General features: G+C 42.9%; 1 protein-coding gene across 3 annotated transcripts; it reads right to left on the bottom strand.

The window, feature by feature from the left end:
• Positions 1-417: 417 nt before the first annotated feature.
• On the bottom strand, positions 418-14693 carry LOC112892167 (DNA ligase 6). 3 transcript variants are annotated; one of them, XM_025959272.1, is made up of 20 exons: positions 12317-14693; positions 12125-12242; positions 11936-12017; positions 10347-10449; positions 10044-10140; positions 9425-9527; positions 8872-9000; positions 7193-7240; positions 6555-6652; positions 6101-6166; positions 5386-5545; positions 5180-5287; positions 4395-4444; positions 3570-3604; positions 3420-3478; positions 2095-2256; positions 1928-2016; positions 1737-1836; positions 1136-1253; positions 418-990 (listed from the first exon to the last, which is right to left on the bottom strand). In XM_025959272.1, exons 1-20 carry the CDS (start codon positions 14559-14561, stop codon positions 755-757), a joined length of 4206 nt encoding a protein of 1401 aa, XP_025815057.1. In that variant the 5' UTR covers positions 14562-14693; the 3' UTR covers positions 418-754. The 3 variants fall into 3 exon arrangements, 2 of the variants coding, with proteins under 2 accessions (XP_025815057.1, XP_025815058.1); XM_025959273.1 differs by lacking the exon at positions 6101-6166; XR_003228673.1 differs by lacking the exon at positions 418-990 and having other exon boundaries at positions 1188-1253; positions 2095-2252.
• Between the last annotated feature and the right edge of the window lie 25 nt (positions 14694-14718).

Below are 14718 nucleotides of genomic sequence, written 5' to 3'. Positions count from 1 at the left end.
GAGAGACCCTGTTGCTTTGACTCGTCCGTCCTTCGCGTATTTTCTTTTTACCCTGCCGTGCACAAGTTGGGCCAGTTGGTGTTGTTTGCTGTCCCAGCAACAAGCTTTTCCCTGTGCTCGTTGACCTAGCTTTTCTGATGAGAAGCTGTCAAGTCCCTCAAAACTGAGTTGGAAAATTGACGCCTTTTTATGCTTTCATGTGAAGCAAGCAAGCAACCAAAGGAAGCGATCATTGTCTGGGGCAGACTTGCCCGGGGCATGAGTTTAACTAGTGCTTGTGCAGGCACTACTTATTATAGAACTGCTAATTATGGTCATTATAGAAGAAGTGATTCTTAAAAAGTGTGGTAGCCGCGTCATACTGTTTGTACGATAGTGAAGGAGCAAAGAATATCGGCATGCACAACGAGGTCCTCGTTTTGTCGGAGGCACCTACCACGATTCCGCCCAATCTTTACGGAGAGACTTGCAGTGCTAGACAAAGACCAAACGAAACGGAATCCTGACGATCCATCGGCTGCTGATTGTTCTAGTAAAAACTAAAAAGCTGCTATCTAGAGGTAATTTACATGCTAGCAGCTAGAAAACATGAGAAAGAAGATCTTTGCTTTTGCTTCCAACTATTCTATTTCTGTACAAAAAGATGGGCATTTTGAAAGCCAGGGGGGATCAGTGGTGAAACTTCACCATTTCACCAGTTGTGTGGTTCACCGGTAGTTCATTTTGTATACAAAATTGGTGAACAAAAGAAAAGCTAGGATGGGGCAATGGGCCGACCTGATCCGCTCGCTTGCATCTCCTGGCCCTCGCTGCTGACATCCATCTTCCGGGTCTGAGCTTTGAACATAGTGGCAATATCAGTGGCCGTGCTGCAATCCTCTGGGCTCCGATCTGGAACCGAGCGGATGTACCTCGGCATCCTCACTGAGATGCCACGCGACGGGTGGACAAGCCCAATGGCCGCATGGTGAACAGGGGATAGGGTGAGATCTGAAAGGGAAAAAGGGAGGATAAACACACTGCTGGCCATGATACATTGCTCCATGATAAGTGTAGCCTACGTGGTATTAGTATAGGTAGCAGCCTATGATACACACTGCAAGTGGAAATGTTCGTAGGAGGGTTTACAGGTTACCTGCCCCTCGGATCTCCCAAACTTGTTCTGTGGTGAACCACACCTCTGGTTGCTCATCTGTCTTGTAGTAAACAGGCTTCTTGGGCAGTATCCTTTCCTCAGAATAAAACTCCTTCATCTGTAGATTATAAATACCAAATATCAAAAGCATAATACAAGGTGCTTCTACAAATATAGAGGACTCTTACACTGTGTATGATTTACATTGAGTTCGAAGTATAATAAAACAATAAACCACTCATGTCACATAGATATTAGATAGTATCTTCTTTCAGCTGCCATTGAATATGGAGATAATAGATAAAGCAGGTACAGAAAACTACATATTCACAATGTATGGAAATTGCATCATACAAAGGTTCGCTAATTTTCATTGATGATCATATGAGTTCTTAACCTTCACTTTTAAGATCATTCCCGCACGATTGGTGTTATATAAGCTTCCACATAATACCAAAACCATTGGAAAGAAAACGAACAGATTGGATGGATCAGCTCCTCAAATCAAGCATGAAGCCAAACGCCGGTCATCTTATTAAAGATGTAATGGTACTAGGAACAAGTGCTCCGTCGAAACATCCAGGCACCAATGCAGCCGTACCTCTTTATAGAACTCATCTGAGAACCCAGACATTACACGGCATACACTTTGGAATTCTTCAGTTTCAGGGTTGTAGCATGCCATAAGAAAAGGACTGTACCTGTACAGACCAATTTGTACACATTATGTCAGTATTGTTCGGTAAAATAATAAAAATATAAAAAAAGAGAACCCACTGGAGCTAATCCTACCATCCAGCTTTCCGTCCATTTCCATACCATGCACCGATTGGAACTAAGTCAAGGCTATCACCTAAGCCTTCCACATAGTCACGCTTGACCTGCAAACAATGAGGGCGTATACTTCAGGAAACACAAAAGATGTCGAACATTTCTTCCTTAGTGAAATATGTTTGCACCTTTAACCATGAATCGCAGCGTTTGGAAGCAGAGTATCCAGCATCAACATCCAAAGTCTTCAACATTATACCCTCACAAGAAGACTCGCATGCCTTTCTGAAAAATGTGTTCATTCTATCCAAAGTGCTAGAGTTGTCTGGCGACGCTTCGCTGGCTTCTACCTACATAGTAGAAATTGATTTATTCATGTGCAGTTACAAGCATCCATGTACAGTGTACAGTTAATAAACAAAGTAAGGTTGTGGAAGTTCATGGCAATGTCAATTAGTGTTGGGGATCGCCACATCCGAGATGGTCTCGCCGGAGGTTACGCTGAAAGACGAAGTGCACAAGCATCGAGGTAGGAACCTTCGGATGGTTTAAAAACGCTCCACGAGCTTTCATTTGTCTTGCAGGATTAGCCCCTTCTATGATGATTGAAGCTTCTCTCATGACCTTCGCGCGAGGGTAGATCAGCTGCTTGGACCCGTGGTGAGCACATCGAAGGTCGAGGGCGACTTCCGGACGACGAAGGAAGCATCAGCACAACCTTCGACGACGCCGAGACCTCAGCAGCGGAACGAAAGATAGAGGCGTGCGTGTAACAGAAGGCCGAAGGTCTCATGGAACCTTCGAAGTCACATGAGAAGCGTGATCACTTTGTAGTGAGCAAATTGTACACTCCAACATATGGAAATGACCAGAAAACCAGAATATCCTACAGATATTCCGGGTAGGTAGGGGCATTTCCGAGACTATGTAACAAAGGTAGGGGGTATAAATACCCCCGTCTTTTACTCTAACCGGGATGATTTTTTAAGATTTTGATAGTGCATATAAGGTTGATTTGTTGAGCATTTTACCTTTTCTGTTTTCTGTTCGGGAGCTAGAACCTTCGGTTCCCAACAATTAGAAGGTGCAGGTTATCCTAGAGCAAATCATATACGCTTTGAACTTGAGGCTGGAGGGTTGATGTGAATGGTAATGTTCATCCATTAACCAAGCAGGCATTTGGCAGAAACATATAGGTTATTACAGTAGCATTTTTAGGATATGTATTCTAACTTGCAAAGTAGACATGTTGAGATGTTATAACGTAAAGCTACACAGCATATATTTTAATTTGAGTAGTGTCAATGACGGCAAAAAGTCAAACACAAGAAAAGGAGAGGGTCATATACCTAGGCATCCCACAATGTCTTGATAGGCAGAAAAAAAGGAAAGAAGTGGTACATTAAGATAGAGAAGCTGAGAAGGTAAGCCCATATTGTCACAGTCACAAAATAATGTTCAAAATAACAATGCATACATGAAATGGGAAGTGCAATTTAAGGATGGAACTTACGGTTAGCTGCTGAGCTAACTCGAAATATCCTGGCTTCTCCTGGAACAAGGTGTGAATGTCTACAATGAAAGGGAAAAAACAGGAAAAAGTTTAATGGCACCCATCGATACTTTTACTCAACTGTGTAATTTCTCTAATACTAAAACATACACTTTCTTCTTTGCCGAAGAGGACAATCCAGTAGCCTGCAAGGGGGGAAACAATGTAAAACCCCTCATATTTTGAATAAGACAATAATGATCTGCATGGCAGCAAGTAATATTCAACTGCCTTTGTATAGCTTTTGGTGGACATATCCATGGCAGTGTGTCAGGTGCAAACACCTCCTTAAGTGCAATTACGAAATTACTTTCCAATTTAAACACACAAGAAAAATGATGATCTACTGCATAAACGATTGATTACTGCTAGTACCCTTTGAAATTTCAACCTCAAACTTATGTATGAACAAACAAAAACAATAATATTGTTGTGACTGGTAGCATTTGTCTTTCAACTTTCAATTCCTCAACAAAAATAATAAGTTTGTTTCCTGTTAACACAGAATGAATCTAAGTTCGACAGTTAACACATAGGTAATCTAAGTGATATCAAATAGTTCACCATGATTTGGTGGCCAACCAAAAGTGACTGCACCCTAAGTGGAAATCGTACTTTATATCTCCCCCTTATCCATCAGGAATATCGTGCTACATAACCCAGTTGGTAACATAAACTTGAACCATTCATATTCTATGGATTCGGAAAAGAGTATGTAGCTTGACATCATCAGCGAACTAAGTATGTAAGACGTGGTTGAAATGTGGTACAGTAAAACTAAATCCAAATAACAGCAGGGGTAGGGCCATGAGAATAAAGTGATTGAATAACAGAGGTCCTGTACTTAGAATTTTTAAGAAGGTTCATTTCTTAGAAATAAGTTCATTCTGGAATTTTCACAGAAAGAAAGAATTCAAAAGTGCTCATTAATGTTACCTCTCTCCATCGCAGAACATGATGTCAAAAACAAACACACAAATGTCAACCTGCAGAGAGGTCAATACATTACCACGTGGATAAAAATGCTCCATACTCCTACTAGATACTTATTGGCTATATGTATTCGGATTGAACAAGTACTATATAAGTTCTGTGCTAAGCAGAATTGAAACACGCTACACACCGTAAAGTGTTTTTTTTGGCTTTGTAGGGGCTCTTTACCCCCTTCTTTTCACCTGCATGTTCGAGGAAAAAAAACCATCTACTGCCAAATCTGCTACATGCCGTATTTGTGTTCTTGCCCCTAGTTTGAGGTGTAATTGTGATTTTGCCCTCAATTTTTTAACTTTGTGATTTTGCCCTTTACTATTCACAAGTCAATGCGATTTTACCCCTAGTCAACGGTCAAAACAGGGGCAAATACGCAAAGACCAAGGGCAAAATCGCATTGATTTGTGAAAATTAAAGGGCAAAATCACAAAGTAAAAAAACAAAACAGGGCCAAACCACAAATCCACTTAAAAGCAGGGGCAAGAACACCAAAAAACCTCGACTATTTGTAGCGATATATGAATCATTGAAGATAACTAGGACACTAGGGAGTTCAGAACTTGGGATGGGAATATGATTTGTTCAGTTCAAGCTGTGAACCATAAATGATTAATTAGAGAAATTTATGCCTCAAACTTCTAAAACTTATTGGCACTAGTCACATAAAAATACAACACAAGACAATACTGACGGCCCAAAGCAGCAATGTGCTTAGTAAATTGCATAATCACCTTTATGTTATCGATTGCAATTGAGGAGTGCTTGTTTCCTCTTTCTCTTGAAGATAGCTCTTGGAATGACATCAACCTGTTTCCTTTCTTCCTATCGATTCCCACCACCTTAATTTGCACAAATATATAAATAAATAGTTTGAGGGTAACGAAGTGTGATATCATGAAAAAAAAAAGATGACAACCCCCATGTGATTCAAACTGACCTCAGCATCCAGTATGAAGCTAGACACTTCGGGCCTGCACAACTCCGTAATCATGTTCACCACGTCAGGAAATCTGGGAGTTGATTCTTTCATTTGCCTTGAAAATATTCGCACGGATCCATCAAATAATCTATGAATCTGGGCACGCTGACCATCATACCTGGAAGTAACATTGATAAGAAAATTCTAAAGTTTTTCTATCCAGAGTTAGTGTTTTCAATATCTGGTATTCCGAGCATGTGCCATGGTGAATGGTTAGGCATGTAACTACTTCTGGTCAATATAAACCTAAACTTCATATTTGCAAATGTCTGATCATATAAACTATACAAGCTCAACAAAGGTCAAAAAGTAGGGACATATTCACTACCAAGTCCCAACTTGCTTCCTATGCACTCCAGAGTTTTTATGATCCTTCAAATATTGACATTAGTTATGCTTAGCTTAAAGATGGAGGAGTTATTTTCAGTATTGATTCTTCTAAGCTGTGAAGAATTTGAAATTCTCCTCCAGAGTGATAGAAAACTCTTGGGCAGGTTTAAGCTACAGTATTAAGATACTGCATGCAAACCTGTCTGAACCATGGTACAACTGGATGCACAGGGGTTGTACTAAGTAATTCATAAATTAATTTCATGTTAAAACAACCATATGGTTATTTAAGTAGCTATGTTTAGAACAGTATCTTAAGAGAGGAAGAGAGCAATGGACGTACTTGTACTCACACGTAAATGATTTGCCACTAAAAGCTTTCAATGCTTGAGTCAGCCCATTAGTAATTCTGAAAAACAGCAAAGTAACAATGATATGGTAGAACTAGGGATAGCACGAAGAACCTGTTCGTTGCCCTCCCGCCAGAGGCTCTGACTACTTTTAGGGTTCTTCTTGCTTGATTACAATTGATGATGTGACTAGATATTTGTAGCCACCCAGACTAACAGATAACCCTAACAAACTAACAACTCAATCTAATCCTGGAAGAGCCAACAAACTAACTAACTTAATCCATAGTACTATTCACGCGCTACAGTAACCGCGTGAACAGTACCCCCTATCCTTTAGGGCCTTGCTGGTGGACCCCAAAGGCAAGGCCAACCCACTGGCCATAACAAACAAATAGTTAACATTAAAAACAGAAATACAATTCACTCATTCAGACATGTACATACCTTGCAAGCATAGGTGGAATAGGTGTGCCAGGCACCATTGCCAACGATGAAGCTGAAAATGCAGTGCCTTCTCTCAGAAGAGAAGGAATGAGCAAATCCTGACAAATATTGTATCATCGTCAGAAGAAGAAAACTCTCTCTTGAAGCAAGAATCATCCTATTTCAGTTCTGAGTTGAGTTTAACTATCATTATTTGACAGATATATTTCACAATGTTACCCATTTTTATCACCTTTGTAAAGCATCCTAGCTACCATCTGTGCCATTTATTTTACAAATAGACTAACAGCCATCCTTACTGTTGGATTGGAGCAAACCATTCTTTGTTAAAGGCAAAATGCCTTTTGATATGAAACCTCAGGCATTTATACCTTTTAAAAGGACCAATGTACAATGACAAAGTAGACTTTGAGAGATTATTATATTACTTTGAGAGATTATTATATTACAGTTTGTACTGACCTTACTGTATAGAGATAGTTGTGTAATAAAGCCTACGGCTTAGGTAAATCCACAAAGTTTCATGTACAAGGAGTCTAATTTCCAGGAATGTGAACAGTTAGGATGCAACCAAAGCTAGGAAATTTGTACCATGACTGTATGAGTATGTGACACAAGCCATTGGTTCGGTCACTTACCAGATTAGGAATGACATTGTATGCCTCGGCGACTTCAGTTGAAAGATTCTGCGCAAAAACAGAAGGTACAAATATAAAAATTTGGTTCAGAACAATATGTGTTATAGAACAAAATATAATTAGACGTGCTGAAATAGAGAGTGGACGCTGCTCTTGAGGTTAAAAGAAACATAAGAACAAAAGAAAAAGTTAAGCTTTTAGAATTCAAGCGTTGTGGTCTAATATAGTGTTCCAAATTCCTCTTTCTTTAGAAAGAAATTTTCTAGCAAGGGACACAATCAAGACTACTTCCCTAAGCACTGTAGTAAATCAGAGAAGGAGCCTTCATATACGCTCTATGGATATGGACTGATTGTAGAAAGATAAATAAATAAAGGCATAATGGCTTTGGTTGCAGAAAACAGAACCTGACAAGGTTTGGAACTTCTTCCCTGTCCATGCTCCAAAGAAGGTCAAGGCATTTTTCTCAGCGGCCATTGTTTCTGAAGTAGGAAATGGAAAAAATACCCTTTTTTGGTCGGATAGATGGCTGCATGGGCTAAGGTTGGACCAGCTGGTACCTCATCTGTTTGGTGCGATAGCCCAAGAGCTCGGAAAAGATTGGTGTTTGACGCCTTAACTGATGCACGATGGATTATTGACATAAAAGGGGCGCTCACACTAGAAGTCCTAGCTGAATACCTTGAATTATGGGAGGTCCTATCTAATTTTTCCTTGCAAACAGAAGTGGAAGATGTGCATGCGTGGCAGTTTTCTGCTTCAGGTCAGTATACTACTAAATCAGCTTACGATGCTCTATCCATTGGGGCTACCAGATTTGGCCCTTGGAAGCAAATCTGGAAGAGCTGGGCACCAGGCAAGTGCAAATTCTTTTTATGGACGGCTGCTCTAAACAGAATTTGGACAGCTGATCGCCTTGCCAGAAAAGGTCTCCCCCCACTCGGCAGCCTGCCCTCCTTGTGATCAGGTTGAGGAAACGGCTGACCACCTGCTGGTGGCGTGTGTTTTCTCCCGTCAGGTCTGGTTTGCTGTATTGCAAATGTTCAACCTGCAAACCTTGGCTCCACAGAACGATCTTTCCTTCTTTGAATGGTGGATGGCTGCTAGCTCTAGAGTGGATGGGCTGGTTAGGAAAGGCTTGGACTCCATCTTTGTCTTGGGAGTGTGGACCATCTGGAAGCACCGCAACCGCTGCGTCTTCGATGGGCTTTCACCCAATGTTTCTTGTGTTGTTTCTGTCATCAAGGAAGAGTTGCACCAGTGGTCCTTCACTGGGGCTCGAGGAGTGTCACATCTCCTCACCCTAGGACCTCCGGTGGGCTAAGTGCTAGTTCTTAGCTCTTGTTGGTCAGGTCCCATCTTTTTGTGTTTTATGTAATAGCATTCAGGGGTTCTTTGTATGGGTATGGTACAGGCCCTTAACTGTACCACCTGGGGTTCTTACCCTCTTTTCTTCTTAATATATTGATGTGCAGCTCTCCTGCACTTTCGAGAAAAAAAAAGGCATAAAACTACAAAATTGGCTGTTGTAGAGTGATTTATAAGAAAATTTGAAGATATGCCTGTGCGTGCCATTCCAAGCCACCTTTGCTAACCTTATGGGTCCGGTTGGGTTATGAACAAGCTGAAGCCCTCCCGACATATAATTTGCACAAAAGAAAATTCATGTTCATACAAACCTGTGGTTGTGTTTTTATGGCTTCCAAGGACACCAAAGGATCTCCTGCACACTTTCTATCAAAAACAACAGCATGTGCAAGCGCAGGTAATATTGTCTTCATCATAGCCCCAATACGCAAGTTACGAACCTATTAGGCAAACATAGACACACACAAAAAAAAAGTAGTGGAGGTTATTAGAAGTTAGGACACAGTTTGGTAACATGTATCAGCTACTATATACTAAATCCCAAGGAGGGATCGACTGAACAATGAATTACAACTAATTTAACAGACATAGAAGCATGTCACTGGATATAACAGCAAAATGCAGAATAAAGTTGAGCTCCAACCCTCCCCATATCTGAATACAGTATAGAATTTCAAAATATTGTAAATGCATGAAAATTGTACACTGGTAAAACAATACTTGAAAACTTCAGATTGAGAGAGATAAATATAAGCAATTAAGACCAAAACCACGGAACCCATGTACAATCTGCAATGATTCCATGCAATACAGCATCAGAATAAAAATTGTAAGCTACAAGGAAGAAAGGAGTTGGTGGCTTACTAGTGTTCTGACAAGAAATTTCATTTCCATTTCCCTACAAGACCGAATAAGATGCAAGACAAGAATTTTTCTCCTTCCAGCACTCCCACTACCTGATATTACACTAACGAAAAAAAATTATGATATAAAGGAAAATAAAAGATAATCCTTTATCACGGCATCCCATAAAAACAAACGACATCATGCAAAATATGACTTATTATTTTCTTCGAAGCAAAGGATTGAGTTTACAGCATCAAACAAAACCTGGTATCTTGCAGATTTAAATGATTTTCTTATTACTTGGACAAGAAAACTTTTGGAAAAAAAAATGATATCAACAATGAGCAGATACTACTAACGAGATCTGTTTGTTATTTATCATGTAAATTGCTGTATGCTAATCTATCAGAAGATGGTTTGCCCGTGAGCTGATTGCATATCAAGTTACAAAGTTAGAAGTACAATCATCAGAAATTGCATTGTAATACACCACAGACATTGTAGTTAGTAATTATCATCTAGAAAAGATTAGTGAGAATTCAAAGTAGCAACAATTGAGACTTAAATCTTCAGTAATTACTCACGGGGTTCTATCACAAAGGACGGCAGACAAAGAGTTTTACTTTGTAAGTAATACCTTAGTTTCCGAAGTGTGGAATATACATCACGAATCGAGAGAGGCCGAGGAGGAGCAAGTAATGTTTGATTCTGACGGCATTCTTGGGCAACATTACCTACAAAATTACAACTCATCCATTATTAATACTTGTTACTATAACAGAAACTCAGTCAGGAACAACTAGTGAATTAAAGTACACACTGCTGTTGGATTTTGCCATAAGCCTAGCAAATGCATTCATATGTCTTTAGTTTTTACTTTGCAAAGACACAACCATGAATGATTACACTAGAATTCTTCCCATAAGAAATTGGTACTTGCCAAGATCGCCGTAAGTTTTGTACATCTCTTGTATTTTAGATCTGCTGGTTCCTAATGATTCCTCCAGAGCAGTTACAACAAGACTCCCACCAATGTTCAGTTCCTAGCTTCAATAACAAACATGAGATTAATGCGTTGGAATACCATTTTTTTTTCTCAAACATGCAGGATAGATTGGCATGCCATATCACAAGGCATAAAAAAAGCATGCTGAAAAACATGTGAAAGCCATGAAGTTAAGAACGGCATACTGCATATTAGAAAGTATCACAGCTTGGGGTTCCATGCATGTTTTCATTAACACTGATTAAAGGGAAGCAATTCACATGAAAAAGTATTGCTAATACTTACTAATAAGCTAAAAATTAGAATCAACTTAACTGTATTGAAATGCAGTTTATTCATCATAAAATTATGGTGGGATCTGGAACGTACTACTTTACTTAGGAAACCTCATATTTAGGCTCCATTTGGATGTCGACATTGGGAGGCTTGGCATTGAATTGAGTTCAATACCAAATCAGGCTATGTATTGAAATGAGTTCAATACCAAAGCAACCGTTTGGATGTAGATGACATTGCTACACAGAATTCAACTGGGCGCAAATACCAATTCATGTTTGGTTGTGCATATGCAAAATTGGAATTGACCCATCCTCATCTTCTTGTCTCCACTGCTCCTTCTCACGCCGCTGCCCCCTCCTCACACGGGAGGTGAGCCTACGAGCGGATGGACTCGCCCATCGCCGTCTCTTCTTCTCCCCTGTGTAGGAGGAGCTCGGGGCCGTCGAGTTTCTGACTCGGTGGCGGAGGGGCACGGGCGAGCAACGGGGCGCGCGGCAGAGAGGAGTGGCGGGGCAGCGCGGTGGATGCGGCAGAGGGGCGGAGGGGCGGAGCGGGGTGGGGACGCGCCGTGCGGCCCACCGGTGGAGAGGCGGAGCGACGGGGCGGCGCGCGGCCTGCGAAGCGCCGCACACCGCGCCTGTGATGCGGCGCCCCAGCGAAGGGGTGGGCCGGCAGAGGGGTGGGCTGACGCAGGGACACGTCATGCCGCACGGCTGGCGAAGCGCCGCTCAGCCTGCCGGTTGAGGGGCAGAGCGATGGGCGAAGCGACGTGCACCACGCCTGTGATGCGGCGCCCTGGCGGAGGGGTGGGTCGGCTCAGGGATGCGCCGTGCCGCGCCCGGCCGGCGAAGAGCAGCCCGGCCTGCCAGTGGAGGGGTGCAGGGGCGGGATGGCGTAGGCAGAGAGACGAAGAGATGCGGGAGGGGGCGATTCAGCCGAATACGGAGGGGAAGGGGTCCAAATCGTGGGAGAAGGGGCAGCGGTGTGCCCAATATCGCTCGATATTGGAGGATATTTCCAATGTCAATTCCTAGTTCATCCAAACAGCAGATATTGGATGCACCCAAAACCAATTCCGAATTCTGGGCTTCAATATCTACATCCAAACGGGGTGTTAGTGATATCGGATGTTCTATCCCTCCAATCCTACTAGATTCCCACAGTCCAAAGAGATCCTTAAAAAGAAGTAGCTAAACATAGAGTAAATCTGGGAAAGAGATGAAGTATGTGATTTGTGTACTTACCATATTTTCATGGTCAGGAGAAATTTTATTAGTGCATAGATAGACAGCAGGTAGAACATCATCAGGGGATAAGGCAAGCAAACTGCATTCCAGAAGGTAGGGCATTAACCATTTCCCCCAGTAATGAACATATTCAGTGGATGACCAACAACATGTATAGATCAATTAAAAAAGTAAACATTCAGAAACCTCCTGAACATGTTGCAAAATATTGCCGTAGTTTTGATCTTTCCTTTTTCTTTTTGAACCAGATCAAAAGTGCGAGCCAAGTGCAAGTAGGGCGCAGGTTGTCCTGCTGTCCAGCAAGCTGCAGAAACCCAGATACATGGCATGACTGACTACCAAACAAGATGGTAAAATGATCAGGAACAAGCAGCTAACCATGCTCAATAGGTAGATACTTTTCAACTGGCAGTGATATCTTGATAGAATCTGTTTGTGATAAAGAAGTTTGTACATGTAAGTTTGGCATCTTTGGAGTGGCCTGAGAAGAATCACAAGCCAGGTCTGTGTTGCTACATTTATCTTTAGTTTCATTTTCCGTAATCTGCAGCACGATATTCTTATCAATAGCAATTACATTGTTGTTCTCACTTGAACTGTAAAATATATCAAGTGCCACAGTTACATCTCCTTTTGCCCTCTCAAGCAAAGAAACTGCATATTCTCTGGACATCCCACCATCTACAATCTGAAGAAGCTGGTCTACACTCTGATCTTGTGTTTTTACAATATCAGTTAACTGATCATCACTTTCCACATTATTTTGGTGTGCCTCCACATATACTTTATCAGCTGTACCACTTTTAGAAGTGGTGGCTGTAGCTCTAATAAAATAGTTTGTAATTGCGGACTGCTTGTGCCCACCTGATTCTGTTGAGGAAGTTAGTCGCCCTTTCTTTTTTGGTTTGTTTGTAGTGCCAGAACCCCTCCTCTTTTCCTTTTTGGGGGTATTTGGTTTCATTCTCATAGGGGTCAAATTTACCAGTTTTGGGGAGTTTTCCGCAGGCTTCTGTGAAAATAAAGGACATTCTTGCTGACTACTTACATCAGCAGAAGACCCATGATCAGAAGTATGGTTTTTCTCTGACTTGGGTGTCCCACCACAAGAACCATTTGCTTCTTCAAAGAAATCTCTTTCCCGCTCAAAAAAATCAGATGCTGCTTTAACAACGTCACCACCTGAGCTCATCAGCAGGTCCATGATCTGTTCCTCGCTGACCCATGAGGGCAGGAAATCTGATAGTTCTTTCTTCATTTCCTCTGTAATATTCTCCTTCAAAGTATCAAGTTGTTCAGAAGCAGAAGTGATTGCTGGTAACAAAGCAGCAGCATCCCCATCATGCTGGATTGAGCATTTAGCATCTGTTGACCTACGATGGAATGCCATCAAGAACTCCTGTTTGTTTGCTGTCTCATCTACCAACCCAGAAAAATGCTTCTGCATTGCAATTGCCTCCTTACTATCAAGCTTTCCAGCATTGACTCCAACAGTTGGGATCACCCGCTTTGGGTGCAAAAACTTTACATAGTCTCGCAACTCGTCATAGCTCGAGTGCTCACTATAAGGAACAAGATGGATCTCAAGTGATTCTTTCACCCTAACAGCAAAACCTTCCTTCTGGGTTTCATACATCCACCCGGTTGGTACAAACCCGATAGCCTTCATGTACCCTCTCTCCAACATGATCTCCTTCATCTTTACAAAATTTGGTCGGAAATAGGGCCACGTCTCCCCTAAGATATTCCACCCAATAACATGCACATCTGTCACTGCTGCATCCTCAGTAAAAACTCCATTCTCCCCACCAAACCCTAACACTGTCAAAATTTCCATCTTCCTGCTGTCCACATGGATTGAGCACCCACAGCGCCGTGCAACCTCCAGCAAAATCCTCTCTTTGCCCACGCCATAGGTCGCGATCAGACATAGCACGCGCTCTCCTGCCGCTGAACTCTCCTCTTTCACACGCTTGATCGCATTCACCACATAATCCACAGACTCATCTTGGGAAGGGAATGTGAACTTGGGGTTGCAGTATGTGGTGTCCAGAAACACAGTGTCAGCACGGACGAACTCCAGCAAGTTAGGATCGTGCGTCATAGACTCCGTATAACGGAAGTCACCGGTGTGCACATGCTTCTCGGCGTTCGGTCCAGGGGAGGAGAAGAGGAACTGCACGGCACCAGGGCAGTGATTGGCGTCGACGGCGGTGACGTCCCACCCATCGACGGTGACACGGACACCGACATCGAGGGCGACGACAAGCTGCGGCGGCACGGAGAGCACGGAAGAGACGAGGCGGGCGGTGGGCGCGGAGCAAAAGACGAGGCCGCGGCGCCAGGACGGTCCTAGGCCGCCGTAGTGGTCTGAGTGGAAGTGCGAGAGGAAGTAGGCGACAGAGAAGTCCCCAGCGTGGCGGAAAGCGTCGATGAGGAAGCGCGAGCCCGGAATGAGCGAGGTAGGCGGCACGGAGGCCGGGACGGGCGGAAGCGGCGTGGAGGCGGAAGTGAGGATAGGGTGGGCGTCCAGCGAAGGGAGCGAGGCGAGGGAGGATAGGAAGAGCTCGGAGGAGTTAATGGAGAGCGATTTGGAGGCATCGGAGTAGGAGAGGAGAGAGGCCATTGGTTGCGGTCTTGCGGCGGAGGGTTTAGGGTTTGGAGGCGCCGGCGGCGGTGGCGAAGAAGGGCATGGTGTGGCCGTGGCGCGCGCGGAGAGGTGAGGAGAAGGCGGAGGGGGAAGAAGTGGGATTTTTTTTTTTTTAGAAACCGGATTGCATTTC

The sequence above is a fragment of the Panicum hallii genome, chromosome 5, assembly GCF_002211085.1.
Source record: "Panicum hallii strain FIL2 chromosome 5, PHallii_v3.1, whole genome shotgun sequence".
NCBI classification, from domain to species: Eukaryota; Viridiplantae; Streptophyta; class Magnoliopsida; order Poales; family Poaceae; genus Panicum; species Panicum hallii.
The sequence above is the reverse complement of the archived record's forward strand: the minus strand, read 5'-3'. Positions and strand labels throughout refer to the sequence as shown.

Bases quoted from the DNA above. Each gene is read 5' to 3' on its own strand.
- LOC112892167 (XM_025959272.1), bottom strand. From the start codon at position 14,561: ATGGCCTCTCTCCTCTCCTACTCCGATGCCTCCAAATCGCTCTCCATT. The intron at 9,528-10,043 runs GTATTACTTACA...TTTTTTCGTTAG, and splicing joins TCCACACTTCGGAAACTAAG to TGTAATATCAGGTAGTGGGA. The intron at 2,257-3,419 runs GTAAGTTCCATC...TCTACTATGTAG, and splicing joins AGTTAGCTCAGCAGCTAACC to GTAGAAGCCAGCGAAGCGTC.